This window comes from Zingiber officinale, chromosome 4B (assembly GCF_018446385.1).
Source record: "Zingiber officinale cultivar Zhangliang chromosome 4B, Zo_v1.1, whole genome shotgun sequence".
Taxonomy (NCBI): domain Eukaryota; kingdom Viridiplantae; phylum Streptophyta; class Magnoliopsida; order Zingiberales; family Zingiberaceae; genus Zingiber; species Zingiber officinale.
This window is the reverse complement of record NC_055993.1, coordinates 96,898,267-96,922,864: the sequence shown is the minus strand read 5'-3', so window position 1 is coordinate 96,922,864 and position 24,598 is coordinate 96,898,267. Positions and strand designations below refer to the sequence as shown.

At 38.5% G+C, this 24,598-nt stretch overlaps 1 protein-coding gene across 1 annotated transcript; it reads left to right on the top strand.

Annotated features, from left to right (window-relative positions):
• Positions 1 to 854: 854 nt before the first annotated feature.
• On the top strand, positions 855 to 15,318 carry LOC121975632 (WD-40 repeat-containing protein MSI4-like). The gene is made up of 15 exons (XM_042527393.1): positions 855 to 1,060; positions 1,841 to 1,904; positions 3,199 to 3,285; positions 3,678 to 3,740; positions 4,367 to 4,432; positions 4,509 to 4,583; positions 4,678 to 4,753; positions 11,250 to 11,460; positions 11,746 to 11,827; positions 13,467 to 13,540; positions 13,668 to 13,779; positions 13,902 to 13,976; positions 14,301 to 14,380; positions 14,766 to 14,865; positions 14,973 to 15,318. The coding sequence occupies exons 1-15, from the start codon at positions 939 to 941 to the stop codon at positions 15,072 to 15,074; spliced, it is 1,389 nt and encodes a 462-aa protein (XP_042383327.1). The 5' UTR covers positions 855 to 938; the 3' UTR covers positions 15,075 to 15,318.
• The last annotated feature ends 9,280 nt before the right edge of the window (positions 15,319 to 24,598 follow it).

The window sequence follows — 24,598 nt, the reverse complement described above, 5'->3', positions numbered from 1 at the left end:
TTAATAATGATTAAAGTAATATTTTTTTTGAAAATAAATATATTTGAGATAAATTAAAAAATATAGAAATGATTATAATTAAATTAAAATCATAAATTAATTAATTTATTAATTTAATATTATAAATTTAATTAAATTAAAATCATAAATTTAGTAATTAAAAATTATAAATAAATTAAATCAAAATCATAAATTAATTAAAATATTAAATAAAAATTATATAAATATATTAAATAAAAAATTAATAAATAAACATATGATTTATAATGTAGGATAAAAAAAAAATTGTATAGAGATAATAAGTAGATGTTTACACTTATGATGTGGTATGATGTGACATATTTAAAATTATAAAAAAAATTTATTGAGGGTTTAACCATTAGAGATGTTTTAAGAGCTTTTTATACTTGTGATGTGACATATTGGAAATTGTAAAAAAAAATTTATCAATAAATTTTGTTGGTCAAAATTTGATCAATTAGAAATTTCTATCTTTTAATTATAATGCATCCATGTACATACATATAATTAATATATACATATGATATTACTAAAATGATCATGCATATATATATACATATATATATTTAGCCGGTCAAATTTTATCATTTAATATTATCTAAAATTTATTGAAAGATTTAACGATTGAAGATGTCCTTTTTGCCACATAAATAGATACACACTTAAAAATGAATGACCTGGACGCTAATGTCCATGAATTGGGTGAAAGCTGGTTCATTGTAATCGCGTTGAGCTTGGATTGAGTCAGGCTAAGGCGGTTTCGCCTACTTGACTAGGCCCAAGCTCGAAGCATTTCAATAAAATAGTAGCGTGGACCCGCTGCCCAGCCCAAAAGAGAAACAAGTGGGAGAGTGATTTCTCACTCAGCGCCAGCATTTGGTTTCGCGAAAGAGGCGGAAGCAGCGGAGCTGAGGAGGATGAAAGAGCGAGACGGGAAGGCGACGGTGGACGAGAGGTACACGCAGTGGAAGTCCCTCGTCCCCGTCCTCTACGACTGGTTCGCCAACCACAACCTTGTCTGGCCCTCCCTCTCATGCCGGTAGGGTAACTCTCTCTCTCTCTCTCTCTCTCTCGATTTCTTTGGGCTCGGGCCATTTATAGTGTATGCGGAAGAATCTTGTCCGATGGTTTTGCTTTTTGATTTCGGTTTTAGATTTTTGTGTTTTCTTTTTCGATTTCTTTGGTTCCAGACCATATCTAGGGTTTTGCTGGAAGAGTCTTGTCCCTCGCTTTGGCTTATCACAACTTGTCTGGCCATCCCTCTCATGCTGGTACGGTAACCTCTTTCTCTCTCTCTCTCTCTCTCTCTCTCTCTCTCTCTCTCTCTCCTAGACCGAGTTCTTTGGGTTCGAGCCATTTCTAGAGCTACGGAGGAATCTTGTCCGATGCTTTATCTTTTTTATTTTGGTTTTAGATTTTTTTTATTACCCTTTCGATTCTTTGGATGCGGACCATTTCTAGGGTTCTGCTGGAACTTGCCCGTTGATTTAGCTTATCTTTGTTTAATAGATCGTGTCGAGTGACTGGGAAATAACATATGAAAATGGAAAACATTCATAGAGCGACGTCCGGTTTCGCTTCTGTCTCTCCATTCAAATATTTTCTGTTTGGAGATATGATGATCCAATAATACGTGGAGCTTATGCCTACTTTAGTCTCTCTTCTAACCTTGTGGTGTCTGTTGTTCGAATCTGTTCTGTATGGAGATGCGATGATTCAGGAATACTTATATCTTGTGCTACATTGGCCTGGTGAACTAGTCACTCTGTCAAACTTGTGCTGTCTGTTGTCTTACAATTGATTTTGATCTTGTTTGTAGATGGGGGCCTCAACTCGAACAAGCAACCTACAAGAATCGCCAACGCCTTTACCTCTCTGAACAGGCAAGTGACTTGGAATCGTTTGTATACTCTGGCTTGCCAAGTAATGCTCAAGCTGTGTTTGATGAATATTCAAATATTCCTTTTGCCTTCATAGTTTACGTCGTGTTTTTGTTTGTGCAAGCATGCATTATTTTCAGTCAGCCAGGCAATGCCCTTGCTTCCTTACATATTTGAATTTATCTCGATCATGACAAGGGATATCTGTGATAACAAATCTACATTCTCATATTTCCTAGTTAGTAGTCAAATGTTGTGATATTGAATTGCAATGTCGAGTTACAGTTTTGACTACCAGATTATTCTATTTTGCATGTCTAACACTTCTTGTACAAATAATTCATGCAATATTATCGGATTAAACAAATATTTGGGTCTATCAAGCAATCTAAAGCCTCATCTGAGGTCTAAATCAAACAAATATTCTCATCAATCTCTTAAATAGCATATGTAGGTGGTATCAGTTGACCGGTTGAATAGACCATATGCAGTATGAGTGCATATGCTTACCTTTGTTAGAGGAGCCAACAACTCATATAAATATCTAGCTCGGTCAACTAAAAAGTCATTTCCCCTGGTGATCTTGATACAAACTATTTAACTAATGGTGTCAAACTAGAGCATATCAATATCTTAAATAGCATATGCAAGTGGTATCAGTTGACTAGTTGCATAGACCATACTCAGTATGCAAGTGCATATGCTTACCTTTGTTAGATGAGCCAACAACCGATACAAATGTCTAGCACAGTCCACTAAAAAGTTATCTTCCCTATATGATCTTGATACAAACTATTTAACTGCTGGTGTCAAAGTAGAACATAATAGAAAAAACCTTTTACAGATGAGTCAACAATGCATATAGATATCTAGCTCAGTCAACTAGATAACTACTTTTGAAAGCAAAAATGGAGCAAGGATGTTGGACATTTATCAGGTAGGATGACAAAGGCTCAATGTTTATGGCATATATGGGCCACATAGATAACCTGATCCTGCCTGTTGAAATCAAGCAAATGTGATTGCATGTCCTATATGCAATGTGGTTCTCTGTCATATATGTTGGTGCTGTATAGCAACCATTTTGCCTGATTTTTACAATACATCTATTCATAAAATAACCTTAGTTGCTAAACTAAATTACTTTTGGTTTCCATCTTGTTCCCATTTTTTTTTGAATTCAGCTGTTGGTTATTGCAAATGCCAGTTGCAATTTTGTGAATTTTGCTCATTAGCATGCACTCTGTTGTCGTACTGGAATCTCATAATTCATAACTTAGTACCTGTTATGTTGCAGACTGATGGTTCTGTACCAAATACTCTTGTCATAGCAAATTGTGAGGTTGTCAAGCCAAGGGTAGCTGCTGCTGAGCATATCTCCCAGGTCTCTATATTAAATAGATTATTTTTATCCTATGCTTGGTTTGTAGAAAGCTTATTCTTCCAAATATTGTGAGACTATTGCAAGAAGCTTGCATTTTATAGTTCAAACCTATTGATGTATATGTACATGTGGTATTACCAGTTTTAATTTCAGTATTAGGTTTTCTTTAGCCAGGTCAGGTTCCATGACAAAACTAATGATCTTGAAAAAAGTACAGATTTGGCTTGTCCATGAAAATTGGACTTTGCAATTTTTTTTTATATCTAACTATTTGCCGATGTGATTTATTCGTGCTAGACAAAATATGAAAACAAATATTCTTGCTTTTTTTTTTTGCATGTTAAATGAGGTTTTACGGGCTTTGTTGCTGAATGTGATGCTCATGCTTGTAGTTCAATGAGGAAGCCCGTTCCCCGTTTGTGAAGAAATACAAAACAATTATACATCCAGGGGAGGTATGCAAAATAGTCTCTCTTTTTTATCTTCATTCTACCTTGGCCACTGTACATTTCCAATGAAATATTTACTAAACTTAATTTCATGGAGCTTGAATATGAGTTTTAGTAAAGCAAGTTTTCTGAAAGTGAATCTTGATCTGTCATCTACAATCTGAAAGAATGAGATCTCCTGGTTGTCGTGTGAAAGGAGCCTTAAGGCCACACTACCAAAAAAAATGGTATTTCACTATATGGTGACAATTATTATCTACTGGCGTCTTAAAAAACCAACTGTTAGGTTATACTAAGAGAACCTGTCTTGATTGCTGCCTAGCTTAGAGCAATAACATTATAGCTTGAGTTATTTACTGTGGTTTTCAAAGCATGTCAAAGTATGTATTGATTGTTCCCTAGCTTAGTGCAATAGCATTACCGCTTCAACTTTTTAGTGTGGTTTCGAAAGCATGTCAAATTATATGCTTTGTCGTGGCAAATGAGGTAAAGAAAGTTGTTGGCCTCAACCATATAACTGCCTTGATGCTTTTTGCTGATTATTTATGCACAATATACATGCTCAATACTCAATGTGCCAATATTTGTGATTGATGTTGTAGCTCTTTATCAGTCATTAGCGTTTCCTGCAGGTAAACAGAATTAGAGAGCTTCCTCAGAACAGCAAAATAGTTGCTACACATACTGACAGCCCTGACGTAAGGAAAATTTGTGATTCGAATACAAGGAAAATTCACTTTGTGCCCTATCTTATTTCTGATATCTTTTTTGAAGGTTCTAATTTGGGATGTTGAAACGCAACCAAATCGCCATCCCATGTTAGGAGCTGCTGAATCTCGTCCAGATTTGGTCAGTCAATAAACAGAAGAAGTGCTTGTTCATACTGCTAATATTGTTGATTTTCCTTTTGTCATGGTTGATTAATCAAGGTCTCATGCCGCAGGTATTGACAGGACATCAACAAAATGCAGAATTTGCCCTGGCTATGTGTCCCACCGAACCATTTGTGCTTTCTGGAGGTCTTCACTCATTCTTTTCGTACCACATTTACACGATCCTAGTCTTTACTCATGCATTTCATTTGGAATGAGTTTCAAAGGTAGATCCGCTACCTTAGCGGCCCCCCTAGTGCCGGCCTCACGGATATGGAGGGAGGTTTATGCAGGTACACAGGCTATAGGCGCATGGTGGGGTAAATCCAGGTTGTCAGTTCTTGAGAATCGACCCCTGTCCATTACGCTAGAGATACCATGCGCCCATCGTTTGCGCTACGCCTTGGGGGCATGAGTTTCAAGATTCTAACTCGGAGTGCAAACGAACCGAATCAAGTCGAATAATATGAAAATATTGATATTTGAGTTTGAGCTCTAAAAATATATATGATATTTGAAGCTCAATTCGAAATTTGAAAATACAAATAATTTTAGCTCGAGTTTGATTCTAAATAAAATTCAAACTTGAATTCGATTCAAATGGTTTGAACCTTGATTCGAGTATATTCGAACTATAATTCGAAATGATTTAAATTCGAATTTAATTTGAGTTATTTGAATTTTAATTTGAATATATTTAAGTTAAAATTATGTAAAACTAATTAGAATTAGATTTGAGTTCAGATCTCGAGCGGCTCGTGAACAATTGAACAAAATAGTATAGATTTGAATTCGGCTCGAAAAAATATTTGAACATATTTGAGTTTTGCTCGAATTTGATAATATTGAATACGAATCTAATTGTCTCAATTAGTTTGCACCCCTAACTCGAACGGCTATTTTCACATGCAATAGCATTTTAATCACTCAGTAGATTCTTTAGATATTTATCGTTTTGTCCACTTAAAACCCTTGGTGTGCTTATTATGGTTTACCTTTTCTACCCATTGTTTTACCTTTTCTTAGGCCTTAGTCATTGTTAATTGTTATATGAGTGTTAGAATATATGAGTTTAGTCCCCACACGGGACAGTATGTCTATGTTAGATATTTATATATACTTTTTTAATTTAATAATACATTCCTCCCTCTCAACTTAATTTCATAGCATGCTCTTAGAGAAGGAAGGGAAGGAAGTAGGATAAAAAGGAAGTAGTTCAGATTAAGGGAAAAGAAAAAATGAGTCATAGCATCTTACTTTCACCATATTCTATCTATCTGTTTAACTGGGCAGAATTAAAGGAAGGAAATAATATTTATTTTATATTTATTAGAAGCTTAATTTCCTCTCCCTCCACTTTGGTCCATATGGACAAAAATAAAGTGGAGAAAATTGAATGAAATATAATCTCTTACTCTTCAATTCAAAAGAAATTGAATTTTTTTTCCACGTAAACATAGTCTCTAGAGTCTGGATTTTTTTTCTTCTTTTTGTAAGGGGACGTTGGGGGGTTTCAGTTGACACAACCTACCCTATTTCACAATGTGCTCTTTCTTACTCGATTGCCCCTTCTACAACAATCTCTCTTTGCATTGCCACCTTATCTTGGTTTGCTTTTGTTCTCCATCTGTTTCTCCTCCCCCTTATCCCTTCTATATGTTCTCATGTCAAAGCCTCATAGCACGGGGTCATGGTGCTTGCCCATGATGTGGTTTTGGTAATTCCAATCAAAGCCATTGCAGTTTATATTTGCTACAGCTGTCAATGGCGATTTGTCACCTCGTTGGGTGACATGTATAGTTGCAGAAAGACTCTTAGCTTATCAATGCTATCATACAAGAAGAAGACTCCCATGAATTGAATTAGAATCTTCATCCCAAGCTTTGATGATAGATTATGCAATATGCAAAGAATGGTTGATGTCCTTGTAGATTGGTTTCCCCTTTATTATTCTCTTTATCTTCATCCTCTATCTAGGATTGCACTACTCACTTCTTCTGTAACATAGATACATAAATGGTAACTTAGGGAACTTCTTGTTACAATCGGCTTGAATGAAAGAAGTAACTCCATTGACTTGTGAGGCCCAACAACTGGCTCAAAATGCTTAAGTTGGGGTTAATAGTAGCCCATTCATTTAATGCTATAAAGTTTCTTTATTGACCAAAATCCTAATGGAGCCCAATGGTGGCTATATCATCATGCATACAACCCTTTCCAACACTTCACCATATCCCGTATTGATCCGCTCTAGTACTTATTGTTATGACCCTACTTGGATGGGAGAATTCCTTCATTAAGTCACTCTGATATTAATTTGTTACAATTCACTTAGATAAACATTTAATCATTTATTCTCAACAAGTGACCCAAAATCCTAAACCCAAGTGAACATTAGCTCCTCAATTAAGCTTATAAAACACCTCTATTAACCAACCCACAATGTGAAACTAAATAGTGGTGTCACAATCTCCCTCATTTAAGGCCTCCATTGATATCTGAACTCTGAAATTTCCTAAATTAGCAACATGTGAGGCCCAATGGTGGCTATGCCATCATGCCAACAACCCTTTTGAGCATCTCACCATGCCTAGTATTGTGTCCACTCTAATATCAATTCTTACACCTCACTTGCATGAGAGAATTGACCCATTAACTTGTTAAGCCCATCAATTGGTCCAAAATAAGTAAGCCCAAGTTTGTGTCTATAGATAGGGGATGTATGGGTGAACATTACAGATTTGCAGGTGGTTAATTTGTTTAGCCGAGTGTCCTAACATATGGTGATCGTGTTGCAATAAAGATGCATGTATGTCACTTGGTTATGCTTGTGTCGAGTAGAACTCTTGCGATGGTAAACTGAGTACACGTTCCATGATTCCTCTCTTTCTTGGATCTGGGACGGGTTGATCGGGGCGCTGGGGATGAGCATAGTCGCCTTTTGCCACCATAATGTCTATTCACATTAGCTCTGCCATTAAAAAAAATCCCAAAAAATAAGTAATATAAAATAAAAGGGGCATCTTTTGAGGCCAAAAAAAAAGAGAAGGCAACAACAACAACAACCAAGTCTTTTTCCACTAGGTGAGATCGGCTGTATGAATCCTTTTACGCCATTGAGCTCTATCTCTTACTATATCATCATCTATATTTAAATAAATTTTATCTTCTTTTATTGTTGCTAACTAAGCCTTTTTTGGTCTTCCTCTTCTTCATTTGATATGCATGTTTATCATAGTTTCACATCGCCTAACTAGAGCATTTATTTGTCGTTTAAGTATATGTTCGTACTATCTTAAACGTGTCTCTCAGGGTTTTTCCTCAATAGATGCAACTCTGACTTTCTCTCTAATGCACTTATTTCTTATTTTGTCCATACTCGTATGCCCACACATCCACCTTAACATCCTCATCTCTGCAACTCTCATCTTCTACTCATGTGCTCGAGTCATAGCCCAACATTCAGCTTCATATAATATAGCAGGTCTAACTGCGGTCACACAAAACACTCGATGCTTCCCTCCATTTCACCCATCTTGCTTGTATTGTATGTAAGATATCTCTCTCAATCCCTCCATCATTTTTGCAAAAATGATCCTAAATATTTATATCTCTCGGTTTCGGGTAACTCATCCTCTCCTATCTTAACAATTGTTTCATTACTTCTAATATTGCTAAATTTAAATTTTATATATTCCGTCTTTAATCTACTAAGCTTAAAACCTTTCCCTTCTAGCTTTTCCCGCCAAGATTCTAGTTTAGCATTTATACCTTCACGTGTTTCAACATGCACCACAATATTGTGTTTTGAATGTGCACAGTGAGCTTGTCCATAATTAGTGTAAAAAGATAGGGACTTAGAGCTGATCCTTGATGTAACCCTATCTTTATTGGAAATGCTTTAGTTACTCCGCTCTTTATTCTGGTCGTTACATCCTCGTACATTTCCTTAATTAGGTCAATATATGTTACGCTAACACCTCTCTTTTTTAAAATTCTCCATATAATTTCTCTTAGGACACTATTATAAGCTTTTTTTAAGTCAATGAAATACCATGTGTATATCTTGTTTTTGTTCTCGATATTTTTCAATTAATTGTCTAAGAAGATGTATAGCTTCTATTGTCGACCTTTCAGGCACGACCCAAATTGATTTTCGATCATTGTGGTCTCCTTCTTTAATCATTTTTCGATAACTTTTTTCCAAAGTTTCATAGTATGACTCATTAATTTAATATCCCATTTTATACGTCTCTCTTGTTCTTATATAAGGGAACTAAGTACTTATCCTTATTGATCATGCATTTTTTTCGTTTTCAATATTATGTTAAATAATTTTGTAAGTCATTCAATACCTTATTTCCCTAGACACTTCCATATCTCTATCGGAATATTATTTGATCCAATAACTTTTCCATTGTGCATCTTATTTAAAGTTTGTTTTACTTCTGAAGTTTGAATTCTACGATAAGTTGTTTTACTTCTAAAGTTTGAATTTCTATGCTCATTTGACCTACTTAAATTATCTAAGTTAAGTTGGTCACCTAAATCTTCATTAAAAAGTTGATAAAAATACCTCTTCCACCGCTCTTTTATTTTTCCATTGTTTACTAATACTTTATTACTTTTATCTTTTATACATTTTATTTGGCTAAGATCTCTTGTTTTCCTTTCTCCCACTTTAGTTATTCTATAAATGTCTCTTTCCCGTTCTTTTGTATCCAATTTTTGATATAATCGTTTAAAAGTTTTATTTTTTGCTTCACTCACTACTTTCATAGTTTTTTTTTTTAGCTATTGTATATTTTTTTAAGTTTTCTTCATTTTTACAAATATATAATTCCTTATAAGCTATTCGTTTTTTCTTCACTTTCTCTTGTACTTTCTCATTCCATCACCAAGATTTCTTACTTAGTGGTGCATGTCCCTTTGACTTATCGAGTACACTCTTAGCTATTATTTTCAACTTTGATATCATCTTATCTTATGTTGTATTAGAGTCATCGTATATTTCACCTAATGCCTGTATTTCTACCTTCTCCTTAAATATATTTTGCTTTCCATCCTTAAACTTCCACCATTTAATTCTAGGAATCATATATATTTTCTTTTTATTGATACTATGTTTGAGGCGTATATCTAGCACTACTAACCTATGTTGGGTAGTTAAGTTTTCTCCAGCAATGACTTTGCAATTTTTATAAATCTTTCTATCCTTCTTCCTAACCATAAGAGTCAATTTGTGATTTATTATTCCCACTTTTGAATGTGACTAAGTGTTCTTCTCTTTTTTAAAAAACGTATTAGCTTAATATAAGGTCATATGCTATTACAAAATTTAATATAGTTTTTCCTTTCTCATTTCTCGTTCCAAACCCAGTACCCTCTCATATTCCTCAATTTTCACTCCGACATGCACATTTAGATCACCTCCTATTAAAATCATTTCATTTGGTGGAATATTTTGTAATATTTCATCTAAATCCTTCCAAAACCTTTATTTGGTAGCTTTATCTAATCCTACTTGTGGTGCATATACGTTAATTATGTTCATAGTTTCTTTCGCCACTATTATCTTAAGAGCTATAATTCTATCTCCTTTTTTAACTATTCTTATAACTTTATCCTTTAACAAACTATCTACAATAATACCAACTCCATTTCTTGTTTTACTCTTTCTATTGTACCATAACTTAAAATCCGAGTTCTCTATCATCTTTGCCTTCTGACCTATTCATTTTGTCTCTTGTACTGTCGTATACACAAAATATTAATTCTTCTTCTAATCATCATATCTACTATATCCATTGATTTATTGATGAGAGTTCTTATATTCCATGTTCCAAATCTTAGATAATTAGTTTTCCTATCATATTTATTCTTATCCAACCTATGGTGTGAGAACTCTTGCCTATTTAACATTGCACCCAAGTTCTCATGGAGATGTAGCGGTCCTTGTTGAGACGTTACAGTCGGACCTTGTAACGCGAACTCTTGCATATTTAGTACTATACTCGAGTTTTGGAAATGTAGCGATCCTTGCCGAGACGTTACAGTCGGATCCTGTAACGCGTTCTTTCCGGGGAACAACCTAGCATTAGTACAATAGTTTAATGGATCCGTTCATTGAATATGTGTCATAGTTTTGACACTAGCTGACAATCTAATGCAATCCTCCTTATCCGGCTTCATACCGTAGTGCCATTTATCTTTGTCAAAGCATTCTATCAATCTTTTTAACTTTCACAAAATAGACCTGCTACATCTGGGCCAAAATGATTTAATTCCACTGATATATGAAATTCATGGATACTGATAAAACTTCTTTTTATTATTTTTTAAACATGTGTGATTCATGTTTAATTTGTTATTGAATTTTAGCAGATAACAATTACCGGCATCATTTGAAAAAGGCTGCCTTTAATGCATCTGATTCATGAATTATTCTAATTTTACAAATTCTTTATTTGATAGTTTTTTTTTTTGTATATTCTTAGAAATTGATTGTTGCATCGAATATTCTCAATATTGTTATCTCATTGTTCTTTACTGAATCTGTTTAGCTTCATACTTTTGGTCATCGCTGATAGTCTTCATGTTTTACTAGCATGAGTTTTGAAATATATATATATATATATTTTAGGGAAGGACAAATCAGTGGTCTTGTGGAGCATACAGGACCACATTTCTTCTCTTGCAGAATCATCTTCCAAATCGCCTGTCTCATCGACACCAAATTCTGGCGGTAAGTCATCCATTAAATCTGGTGAGAAAAACCCAGAAAGTCTTGGACCAAGAGGTGTGTACCAAGGTCATGGAGATACTGTTGAAGATGTCCAGTTCTGTCCATCTAGGTAATCCTGTTATTAGTTGTTTTTTTTTAATTTTGTGATGATTGATTCTTGTATGTTTTTTTTTAGTTTCTGTCCAGTTCTGTCCATCTAGGTAATCATTTGTAGTTTCTGTCTCTCCCTTTCTTGCTCTTTGCATGTATGTGTGGGTGTCTGTCTCTCTTTTTATGTGTGCATACACCTTACTTGATTAGACATTTCACCCTTTCGTGGAAAAACATATAAAAGTTGTTTCTGTGTATTGCATTGTTCTTGCACTGACAATGTCTTATTTTAAATATGTTGAAGTGCACAGGAATTCTGTAGTGTAGGCGATGATTCTTGCCTCATTCTATGGGATGCTCGAGTTGGTACTAGTCCAGTTGTCAAGGTAATAATTTATTCTCTTTCTCAAGAATCTTGATTGGTTAATGTTCTGGTAGACTTGCTCTTTCAAATAGATGAATTGAAACATAGATGCAATTATATAGCTTAGAATTAGATTACATTGCCTTTTTAATTCTTAATGCATGTTTGTGCGAGGCTAATAACTAAAACTGTTCCTTTTTAAGTTCTTTAATGTAGGACTTACACTTAACATGTAAATTCTCTTACTGTCATACCTTGTGGTTGATTTGTTGAACCATATACATCACTCAGATATGCATAATCTTAATATATTTGGTTGGATTTGATTTGTTATGACCTTCTCTAAGCACATAATCAATTCAAATCTGGGCGTCAGTCTCAATTGATCCATCTGGTCTCTATCCCACACCTAATCTTTATTGGCCTTACAGTTTACTCACATTCTCCCTCCTTGATCTCAACTCTAACAAGCCCTTCATGACATTTAGGTGTGACTTCCACAACCATCTAACGAGCCAATGCACATAACACCTATCATGACTTCACGAGTTACTCAAACTTGACATATATATTTGGTTAGATTTGATTTGTTATGACCTACTCTAAGCACATAATCAATTCAAACCTGGACGTCAGTCTCAATTGATCCATCTGGACTGCTATCCCACACCTAATCTTTATTGGCCTTACCCTCCTTGATCTCAACTCTTTCAAGCCCTTCTATATTTTACTCAACCATCTAACGAGCCAATGCACATGACACCTAGGTGTGACTTCCAACCATCTAACGAGCCAATGCACATAATACCTATCATGACTTCACGAGTCACTCGAACTTGACATCATGGCATCTAAAATACATTTTAAATCACAAGATTGCCCTGCAGCATAAAACATTAAAGCATCTTTATACTCATTGGCTTCCATGTTAACTAACTCATCATAGCTCGATCAACCAACACACTAGACCCTATACTAATATCAATATATCAATCATCCTCTCTTGTTGATGTGATCGACATCTACTTTACCAGATAATCAACCGCTAGATAGGATAAACTGCCCATATAGTCTTCAACTATCAACCCGATGAAAAAGGGGGTAGGATCCTACCTTGTAGGCACTGCCTAGCCAAGAATTGCCGAATATGATAGATCAAGTTGCAGATGCTTAATTGCTATGATTGATCATGAGAGGTGGTAAGTGACTTCAGCAGAGAGAGGAATGGCGGTAGTTTGAGCAATAAGGAGGGGTGGTGGGAGAGTCGGGTGTTATTAGGTCTCTGATGGAGGGAAAAGGCTGTTGGCTGGTCTAAGGACGGTGGAAGAGACATTGGCAGCAATTAGGTTGACAGAATGAACTAATAAAAAACTTTCCCATATATGGTATTAATAACCTAGTATCAAACTCTACGTTAAATTATGCAGTAATTAAACTGTTGATCCTATATTTTTGTCTAGTTCAGTGATAGGCTTCAATGTGAGTTCGAACTGTTGCTGCCCAAGCCTCATCCAATTAATATTTAAAGGGAATCCAGCTCTCTCCCTCATTGGATTAACTAATTAGTCATGTCATATTAGTTGATTAGAGGGTTGGGCAAACACTTGCAGACATTTATTTTCCTCTGTTGACTGTATACTTATGTTCGTCTTATGTGCCAGGTTGAGAAAGCTCATGATGCTGATCTTCATTGTGTGGATTGGAATCCCCATGATCAGAATCTTATTTTGACTGGGTATATGTTTAACATTTTTTTAACCTTATTTGGTATTTGTGGCCTTTTCTTATAGACATGATACTTCTTCTGTGAGTCGGTGATTAATATTTGTGCTTGCTATTATGTACAATAATACTTCATCCAGATCTGCTGATAATTCAGTTCGAATGTTTGATCGCCGTAACCTTACATCTGGAGGTGTTGGGTCACCCATCCACAAATTTGAAGGTCACAAAGCTGCTGTTCTTTGTGTTCAGGCATGCTCTTTTGTCCTACAATGTTCATTTTAAAATTCTTATTGAACTTCTGAACAATTTCATAATGCAATGCCATATATTGTCCTTTAATTTTTGTTTTTTCCTTAAAAAAATTATTTCAGTGGTCTCCTGATAGAGCATCAGTTTTTGGAAGTGCTGCAGAAGATGGCTTTCTCAATATCTGGGACTATGAGAAGGTATTTGTTTATTGCCTGAAAATTCCACTTTGAAGAAAGACTTCATGCATATTTTGGATGATTTTGGCAATAATGATCGGAACCCCTTTTTTTCTGATGTGTTTATTTGTTCTCCACTAATGCATAGCATCTGATGGGGGTAAAGAGGAAAAACTACTGTTAATTTGTTCTCCATTTTTTCTGATGTGTTTTCCCGTTGTTATCTGTGAACATTTAACTTTTAAGTGCTTTCTATGAATGTAATCTTTTCTCAACAAGTGTGTATTCAAGGTTTTTGCTGAAATGATGTTAATTCTTCACATTACCCTTGGTTTCCTGATTTAGATTGGTAAGCAGAAAGAACATTCTGGAGTAAAAACACCCAACTCACCTCCGGGTTTATTCTTTCAACACGCGGGGCATAGGTATGTGCATTACTTATGAATTCAATTTTAAAGCTTCTGCTCTTATAAAAGGCTGTATAGTAGCTTTTAGCTTTTCACTTTTTATGCATAGATGTATAGCACGTGGTTGGGAAATACACCTTAGATTTCTGACCCATATGGTTGTATTATGAAAAAAACAGTTTACTAGGATAGAATCACTGAAATCTTTTTGTCTACTGTAACATTTTTTAGCATTTCATTTAAACGCAATGATGTGGGGCAACTGACTCAGGACCCATCCAAGCAAAGTTTCTTATGTTTATTTTTTTGTGTAGTGTAGTTGAGCAAACACATTTTTTACTATATATATATATAATCTTGTTACTGTATTGACAATTCTGTATCATTTTCCGGAGCACTTCAGAGATAAAGTGGTGGATTTTCATTGGAATGCATCTGATCCATGGACTATTGTTAGTGTTTCTGATGACTGCGGAAGTACTGGCGGGGGTGGTACATTGCAGGTAAATGCTGAAGACCTTTGTTCTAGGCAAATTTATATTACTTTCGTCTTAATTGAGGATCATTTTCTCCCCCGTTTTATATATTGTATGGGAACGATTACATGCAGATTTGGCGTATGAGTGATTTGATATACAGGCCAGAAGATGATGTTTTGGCAGAGCTGGAGAAATTCAAAACCCACATACTGACATGCTCACCAAAGGCCTAGATCTTCCCTAAGGCCTAGATCTTCGCTATATTAATTGTATCAGGATTGGAAGACTAGTGAAGTAGATGAAACTGCCTTGTTATTTTCTCGCACTCCTGCTGCTATATTAATTGTATCAGGATTGGAAGACTAGTGAAGTAGATGAAACTGCCTTGTTATTTTCTTGCACTCCTGCTGCTATATTAATTGTATCAGGATTGGAAGACTAGTGAAGTAGATGAAACTGCCTTGTTATTTTCTTGCACTCCTGCTGCTTTCTAAATACTGTATGATGTTAGATGGAACTGCCTTGTTATTTTCTAGTACTCTGTGGCTTTCTAAATACTGTAGGATGTTAGATGGAACTGCCTTGTTATTTTTGCGCACTTTGCGGCTTTCTAAATACTTTAGGATGTTAGATGGAACTGCCTTTTGAATATTTGCTTTGCATGACAAGTATTTTAGATCTGGAGCTGAGAGGTTTACTTTGCCTTGCTGCTCTTCCTTAAAATCTGCTTTTCTTGACTATTAGGAAAGTTTTTGCAGCCCGTTCAAGCATGAATCTGTTACAAATAGTCAAATATTAGCACTACATTATTGAAAGAGGAATAAGCATTACATAGCACCATAGTGGCCTTCCATGTAGCCATACAGACTGCATGACAGATCTTCAAACACATTGGTTGAACTTGACAGTTTCCTTGCCTAAAGTACTATTGGGATTGCACAGCTCGATTGTAGCTGACACAACTCATTAACTGGAGTACTTGATATCCAAAGCAATCTAAACTCTAGCCGGTCGACGTCCAAAAGTGTTGATGTAGCCTGTCCAATCTACACCTTGCCAGAGCCCATCGCCGAGCTGTCATTGACCAGAATGCCTTTAAGACTTGGAACTGCGTATTCTGTATTTCTGTTGACGGTTGAGCCGGAGTTATTTTTAGTTAGATTGAAACTAAATCTTAGTTGTGATTTAATGGTCTTGTGGGCATAGCGTTTTTGTCAACTCATCCCAGGATCAACACGGAGGAGGTAAATCATGAATGGTTATTAGCCTTTGGAATAGTGATTAATACATAAGGGAGATATTTATCTCGACTTTGTCGATATTCGAACTCTAGATCTCATAATGAAAACATCTCATATGTTAGTCATTAGATCCATCCGAAGAGATAGATTAAAGGACATTTAGCATCTTAAACAGGAAGTTGAATATCACAAAATTCTGTAATAGATTGAATTATTTTTAAATAATGACAAAGTGTTATTCCACATAGTCTACTTAAGCTTTGCAAACCAATTAGTATAGATGACCAATTTCACCTTAAATTTATTACAGTATAGCACATAAATATCACAAATGGATAGCATTTGATATCTGTTCATTAGTAATACTATACCCTTTTGTGAAATCTTCAACTAATTATTAAAAACTTTAAATTGAGTGGTACCTAACCCATATTTTGAGCGATCACTACAAGGGTTGTAATGCAATTGCCTAATGGGCTTAAATTCAACTAAGATGTAACATCAAGTCTAATTTGTAATGTAATAGCTATAACCTGTTGGCCTTGTATGCACAAACTATGGGTAAACAATAATGAATCAAAATTATGAACTATAACATATAATATTACTATTAGGTCGAATACAGGGTTTTGATGGACGATTAATAATAATTAATAAAAAGCATGAATTATAACATTCAACTAATAAATGTCATAAATAGGTTAGCCTTCCACTTTATTAGGCCTAACTACAAATCTAATCAATCAAAATAAGCAGGCAGCATATTTGAATAGCAGCATGAAGGCGCTATTTGGACACGGTCTTCTTAGGACACAGACCTATAAAATCCATTTAGTGTCTTAAATGGATTGGAACATTACTAAATTCATTGTTCACATCTAATTCAATAATTTTAATTCACACACCTACTAAGTCAGATGTGTTGGTGCTTTAACTCCCTAGTGGTAGTGCAACTAGGGTTTTGTTTTTTTGATAAGAAGGATAGCAAAGAGAGTTGACAGATTACATGGACGATAAATTTGATGGAAATAGTATACAAGCGAATTAAGAAGGATGATACGGGAAAGGAATCACTTCAAAATGTCTCTTTTTATAAATTTTACGTTTTGTAGAAAATACAGACTCAATTTCAATATCATATGCTATTTTTTGCATCAATCATAATAGAAGTAAAATCATTTTTTCTATATTTTTCAAAAAAAGAAAATAAAATCAGATAATTATTTTACAGCAACATAAAGACGCATATTCTCTGACTGTATTTTTTTGCTAAGTTAATTTTATGCAAAATATCATACCAAATAACAAGATTTTATAATTCAAAACTTGAAAGTTCACCGGATGTTAAAGTTTCAACATCTCTACTTAATTTTCTACCTTCACTAATTTCTACTAATTTGAACAAAGCTTATCTGATTTGAGAAACTTGAGATAGTATTGCTTTGACTGTTTCAATATGATTTTCCCATTTTGTAGTTGACAATGATTTTACAATTAATCCATCAATATATTCAAGCAAAAGATTTCATCTTTTTGTTGAATTAGATAGCACGATGTACATCCATTGACATGCTCCAAAAAATAATTTTACTTTAGCACAATAATTTGCCATGTCACAAACAACTAAGTTAAGAGAATGAGAACCACATGACATGTAAAATGTTCTAGAATTAATGTCAAGTAATCTTCTTTGCACACCTTAATTTTTTTGCCTTTCATATCAGATCCATTATCATAACCTTGCCCTATCACATTATCAATATCAAGCTCTAAAGATTGTAAAATAACTTGCAATTTATTGAAAAGACCTAATCAGTTTGTATCTTCTATATTTACAAATTCTAAGAAATACTTTTCTATTTTAATTGGTCTCTAAAACATATACACACCTTAATATGAGAGTCATTTGTTCTTTGTGACTTGTATCCAATGTACAATTAAGAATTACAGAAAAATATTTTTATCTTTTTTACTTTTTTTAATTAATACATTCCTGACTTTGGAGTCTAAAATATATATTAACTCATTTTGAATTTTATGATTAAGATAATGAATCATTTTATCTTGAATAAGTCAAAAATGCTCTTGCGTTATTGGATCAAAATCTGTAATAATTTCAAGTAGACCCAAAAAATTACTATTGCCATCTTCATAAATTTTGTCATGTGTACCACGAAATGCCAAATTATGCAGAGCAAGAGATTTGATAATAGTAACTATTCTTAGCATAATGTGTTTCCAATGTTTTGTGTCCTTTTTAATTTGTTCTTATATTTCTTTATCAATTGTCAATGTTTTCTTTAATCTCATTTGTAGTTCAACAAAAGCTCTCAAATTAGTGAGATGTTCAACATTATTTTCATGTTATTTAAGTTTGTCACATAAATGTGTCCAATCATTAACTCCTTCTCATGCTATATTACTTTTGGTGTGTATTACAAACAACTTACAACGAATACAAAATACTTTGTCGAACTCCTTCTCATGCTATGCTTTGATCGAAATAGAAGAGCAAAGCTGATGACCTTTTAGGGTTTGCAGAAGCATGAAGTAACGACGCAATCCAGCCGGACAAAGGGCATCTTTGAGAGAGGGCACGTAGTCATTGCAGCGAGGGAGGGAAGGCGCGGAGAGGGCTTCGACGAGGAGAATCACAAGGGCGCCTTTGATAGAGGGCCTGCAGTCATTGCAGCGATGGAGGGAAGGTGTGGCGAGGAGAATCACGAGGGCGCTTCGGCGATGGCTTATATATATATATATATATATATATATATATATATATATATTGATGCGGTGATGAGGGGCCCACCCTACGGAGGGTCACGACCACGGTGTAGGTCAAAGTCAAGGTTGACCAACGCCCTATATCTTCGGCCGTTCGGGCAGCCCACTCGCCCGACTGGGATAAAGAAGACCCGATCCAATATTAGTACAACTCGGTAACACATCGAGCATCCGACGCTCCGAGAAGCAAGTATCAAGTATCCTCAAAGGCGCGCTGAGCGGCAACCCCATTCGGCCTTACATCAATCCTCGAAATCAGCAGAGCAGAGTGACTACCGAGTGGACTACATTCAGACACATCAATATTATGGCCGAGTAGCTTCTCGACTCGGCCAGGGAGCAGATCCATCAGCCAAGCACTAATTCTGTTCGGCACATCAGCGGAACAAAGGATAGTGGAATGTCGGTCGAGCGTCTATCCCGCTCGGCCCAGCGACAGACAGTGTTCGGACAAGATGAAAGTCGACCGAGCGGCTCTTCCGCTCATCCCAATAACAGACAAAAGGAGTATCTGTCGGTATCCTTTTGGGAGCCGGTGCTGCTGACAGACGACATGGTCGGCGGCATGTTCAGGCAAAGAATCGTACGGCGAAAGCTTCTACTATCACGTCAGAGATATGCTCGGCTCGTTAAGGTATTGTGTCAGAGACACTTTCCTGACACGTCTTTTCATGGAAATCATGGAGAAGTGCACACATCTTGGGAAGCGTGCATGCGCACTACAGGAGCCCTATATAAAGAGAGGTCCAAGCTTTTAACCCACTATTGCTGCTACTATTTGTTACTTTGCTTCCACACATCGCCGGTGACTGACTTGAGCATCGGAGGGAAAACACCGGGGACCCCTTCCCTGGCTCGGCACTGATGTAGTTGTGGTTGCAGGGCCGCGCGGAGTCAACACACGATCAGCCGGAGCGCCACATCCCCAACTTCCGTTGCCTCGACTATCGGACATGATCATATTTGACGTCGTCTGTGGGAACACAACCTGCATCCGAGTCGAGAGGATGGAAGGCGCTGGACAACTTTACACAGTGACGCTCATCCAAGAAGAGCTCGACCTGCTCGTGCAAGCCCGAGCACAGAAAATAGTCGAACAGTAACAATAGAAGGCCCTAGTCGATCGGCAAGCGCAACAAGCAATGTCTGCAGCAAGAGCCCGAGAAACACAGGAGGACCACCCGGATCAATTCTCTATCTAGGGGTAGAATAGATTGCCAACCGACACGCATGGGGAGGTGCCGCCCTCGCCCATACCTTTTCATCGGGCACTATTCCAAACACCCTTGAAGATAGCTCAAGAAAACCAAGAGTGGGGATCTTTTTCGGACGAAGCGCCCGTTCGGGACGCACGAAAGGGCAAGGCGCCTCGAGGCAATACATCTCCCGAGCGGATCGACCGCCAATTCTCCGAAGACATATTGCGAGATCCTCTCCCTGGGCACTACACCTCACTGGCGATCGGGCCATACAATGGGTCAACCGATCCAGATGATAATCTGGATAGGTTCGATAATGAAGTCACACTCCACCAGTACACGAATGGAGTGAAATGTCAAGTTTTCCTCATCACATTTTTTGGCTACGCGCAAGCTGGTTCAGAAGGCTGCCGGATGGCCCAATACGTAGCTTCAAGGACTTCCGAACGACTTTTCTGCACCACTTTGCCAATAGTCGGCGCTACCAAAAGACAAGCGTTAGCCTTTTTCCCCTTGAAGCAAGGATCCAAGGAGACACTCAGAGCCTACATTCAGCGTTTCAATCAGATAGCCATGGATATCCCTTCGGTCTCATCTGAGACCATGATGAATGCCTTCGCACAGGGGCTCGTTGAGGGGGACTTCTTCCGATCGCTCATCAGGAAGCTGCCCCAGAACAATGACCACATGCTCAAAAAAGCCAACGAGTACATCAATGTGGAGGAAGTACAGGCGACCAGAAGAAAGGAGACGTTGACCGAGCCCTCTGACCCGACTGAGCGACGACCATTAGGCAACCACCAGCCACCTAGGATGCCAAGGGCTGAAGGAGAGGGACCGCACTCGGAAACCAGAACGTACGCCATCTAGCATGTGACATCCGGACGGCCGAAGGCGTCAAAAGGAAGGTATGGACACCTATGTTCGACTCTTTCCACCAGTCGATGTCGCACAATACGTGTGACTGTCGCGGCCTAACACCGATCGCTAGTCGACCGGCTCCCAGGGGTATCGCCGTCGAACCCCCTCTCCCGATTGACGGCATAGACACCAGCCCACCGGTCGTCAAGGAGACGCAAGAAGGTCGCTGGAGCGATACCAGCATCAACAACAAAGGGAGAGTGCCAATTCTTCTCGAGGCTCGAGCGATCGAAATCAACCCTCCGCTCGGGAGGAAGAAAACAGAAGCAATGCCGTCCGAGGAGAAATAAGCATCATCATCGACGGACCAACTAGCGGCAACTCCAATTGAGCCCAGAAGTTGTACACACGACGACTAGAGATCCATGTAGTAGGATGCAGCCGGGAGAAGGCGAGCGGGCTCGAGATCAACTTTGGACCCGGGACTTGGAGGGAGTCGAGATCCCTCATAACAACGCCTTGATCATCCGAGCGGTGATCGCTAATTATACCATTCACCGTATCTTTGTTGACACAGGAAGCTCAGTGAACATAATTTTCAAGGAGGCATTCGATCAGCTGCAGATCTACCGGGGCGAGCTGCTACCTATGATGACCCCGCTGTATGATTCACCGACAATGAAGTTCTACCGATCGGCCAAATAAGATTGGTCATTTCACTTGGAGAGGAGCCGCTCAGGAGGACCAGGACCATGAACTTTATCGTGGTGGACGCCCCCTTAGCCTACAACGTCAACCTAGGGCGACCGACCCTCAATGAGTTCAGGGCAGTAGTCTCTACCTATCGCCAGAAAAATTAAGTTCCCGGTAGATGACCGGGTTGGAGAAGTCAAGGGTAACCAACTTACCGCTCGGCGCTGCTACATCGAGATGGTTAAGACCGAGGCAAAAGCCGCTCAGACGAATCCACGACTCGAGGTAAACACTATTACTGAAAATCCTCCTACCTTCGTGTACGAAGAAAAAGAGGAAGTCCATATCCATCCTTGCCGAGTGGAGGCCACTACTTTCGTGGTTGCCGACTTAGAGGCCAAGCAGAAGACAAAGTTGGTCGTTTGCCTCCAGTGGAACCATGACGTGTTTGCATGGTCAACACATGAGCTGCCCGGCATCTCCCCAAGCGTAGCTCAGCATGAGCTACATGTCCAACCAGACGCTCGTCTGGTAAAGCAACGCAAAAGGGATTTCAGCACCAAGCAGAACCTGATCATCCGGGCGGAGATAGAAAAGCTATTGCAAGCCGGACACGTGAGGGAAGTTCAGTTCCCAAGTTGGCTCACCAACGTTGTCCTCGTCTCCAAACCGAGCAACAAGTGGCGAGTCTGCATCGACTTCCGTGACCCGAACAAGGCATGCCCGAAGAACTTCTACCTGTTGCCTCGGATCGACCAGATGGTGGACTCCACTGCAGGATGTGAGCTGATCTGCATGCTAGATGTCTACCAGGGTTATCATCAAGTGTCGCTCGCCTGCGAAGATCAAGAAAAGGTCAGCTTCATTATGACCGACGGTATGTACTGCTACAATGTCATATCGTTCGGACTCAAAAATGTCGGAGCCACTTATCAAAAATTGATGAACAAAGTGTTCTGACGACAGATCAACCATAACATGGAGGTATACGTAGATGATATCCTGATAAAATCCCTCTGAGCAGCTGACCTATGTGTATATATTGAGGAGACCTATCGGACACTCAGGACTTATGGGATAATGCTGAACCCAAGCAAGTGTCTGTTCGGCGCAAAAAGTGGGCGCTTCCTCAACTACATCGTAATCGAGCAGGGCATCGAGGCAAACCCAGTCAAAGTAAAAGCGTTGCAAGACATGCCCCCGCCCCGCAACCTGAAGGAAGCTCAGCGATTGACCGAGCGGATCATAGCGCTATCCAGATTCATCTCAAAGTCATCAGATCGGAGCTTGCCATTCTTCAAAAAATTATGTCGGGCGATAAAATTTCAATGGGATGAGGAGTGCGACAAGACATTCGAAGAGCTCAAAAAATACCTCAACTCCCTGCTTGTCCTAGTCAAGCCGTGTGTTGGCGAGACGCTCGAGATCTACTTGTCATCTACAGAGCATGTAGTCGGTTCAGCATTAGTTAGGCAGAGCAGCGAGAAACAACCAGTGTACTTTTTAAGCACATATTAAAAGATGTTGAGTCTCGCTATACAAGTCTTGAGAAGCTGACTTATGCTTTAGTGTTCGCCGTTCGGAGGCTTCGCCCGTACTTCCTCGCGCACTCTATAATCATGATGACCAACAGTCCCTTGGGGAGAGTACTTCTCAATCCCGAGGCGTCCGGATGACTGATCAAATAGACAATAGAGCTCAGTGAATTCGACACCCAGTATCAACCCTAAACTACCATCAAAGCACAGTCCTTGATGGATTTCGTCACCGAGGTACAGAGCCCAGAGCCAGAGGCTGTTTGGAGGATATATGTGGATGGTTCGTCCACTCGACAGGGGAGCGACGTGGGCATACTACTCATCTTCCCGCAAGAAGATTGAATGCAGTTAGCCGTTCGGCTAGACTACAGGGCCACCATCAATGAGGCCGAGTACAAGGCGCTAATAGCCGGCTTACAAGCCGCTCGGCATGTCGGAGCAGTCAAAGTCTTGATCCATTCAGATTCTCAGTTGGCTGATCAACAACTGTCCGGAATGTTCGAGATAAGCAACGTTTGACTCATGCTCTATCCAGAGGCCTTTGAAAAATTGAGGTCCAACTTTCAAGAGGTCGTCATACAGAAGATCCCCCGATCGAAAAATCAGGCTACAGATGAATTGGCCAAGTTAGCTAGTTTGCTGTCGCCGATTGTCATGACGCAGTTGATCGAGAAAACCTTTTTGGTGGCACACATCGATTGAATGGAAGGGCTCACTTTCCTGAACGATTGGAGGACAACGATGATAGAATTCTTGGGATCGAGAGCTACCCCGTCAGATCAGGAGGAGACTTGGTTATTAAGAAAAAGAGTCGGGCGATTTACTCTGATTGGAGATCAACTGTATAAGAAAGTCTTCTCTTGACCTTTGCTCAAGTGTGTTGGGTCAGAAGACGCTGACTACATACTACAAGAAGTGCACCAGGGATCCTACGGAGGATATCTGGGCGGTCAATCATTGACAAGGATGATACTACTGATCGGATATTTTTGGCCAATCCTCCAGCAGGATACCGCTCGGATAATGGCCACGTGCCTGTCTTGTCAAAAGTATCACAACATCTCGCACCGACCCACCGAGGAGATGAAGGTGTCCATAGTCTCTTGTCCGTTCGACCAATGGGGCATGGACATCGTTGGGCCTTTCCTTATGGCAACCGGTCAGCGGAAGTTCCAGCTCGTCGCGGTGGACTACTTCTCCAAATGGGTCGAAGCTGAGCCCCTAGCCAAGATAACTAAGTAGATGGTCATGAAGTTCATATGGCAGAACATCATCTGCTGGTTCGGCGTCCCTCGTTGGCTTGTCTCAAATAATGGAGGACAATTCGCCAGTCAGAGGCTTAGGGAGTGGTGTGAAAGATATGGTATCCAACAGGCCTTCACTTCCGTGTACTATCCGCAGAGCAACGGGAAAGCAGAAGTCACTAATCGAGAAGTCCTCT

Coding starts and splice junctions, on each gene's coding strand:
- LOC121975632 (XM_042527393.1), top strand. CDS start 939: ATGAAAGAGCGAGACGGGAAGGCGACGGTGGACGAGAGGTACACGCAG. Junction 11,828..13,466: donor GTACTAGTCCAGTTGTCAAG/GTAATAATTTAT, acceptor CTTATGTGCCAG/GTTGAGAAAGCTCATGATGC. Junction 14,866..14,972: donor GCGGGGGTGGTACATTGCAG/GTAAATGCTGAA, acceptor GATTACATGCAG/ATTTGGCGTATGAGTGATTT.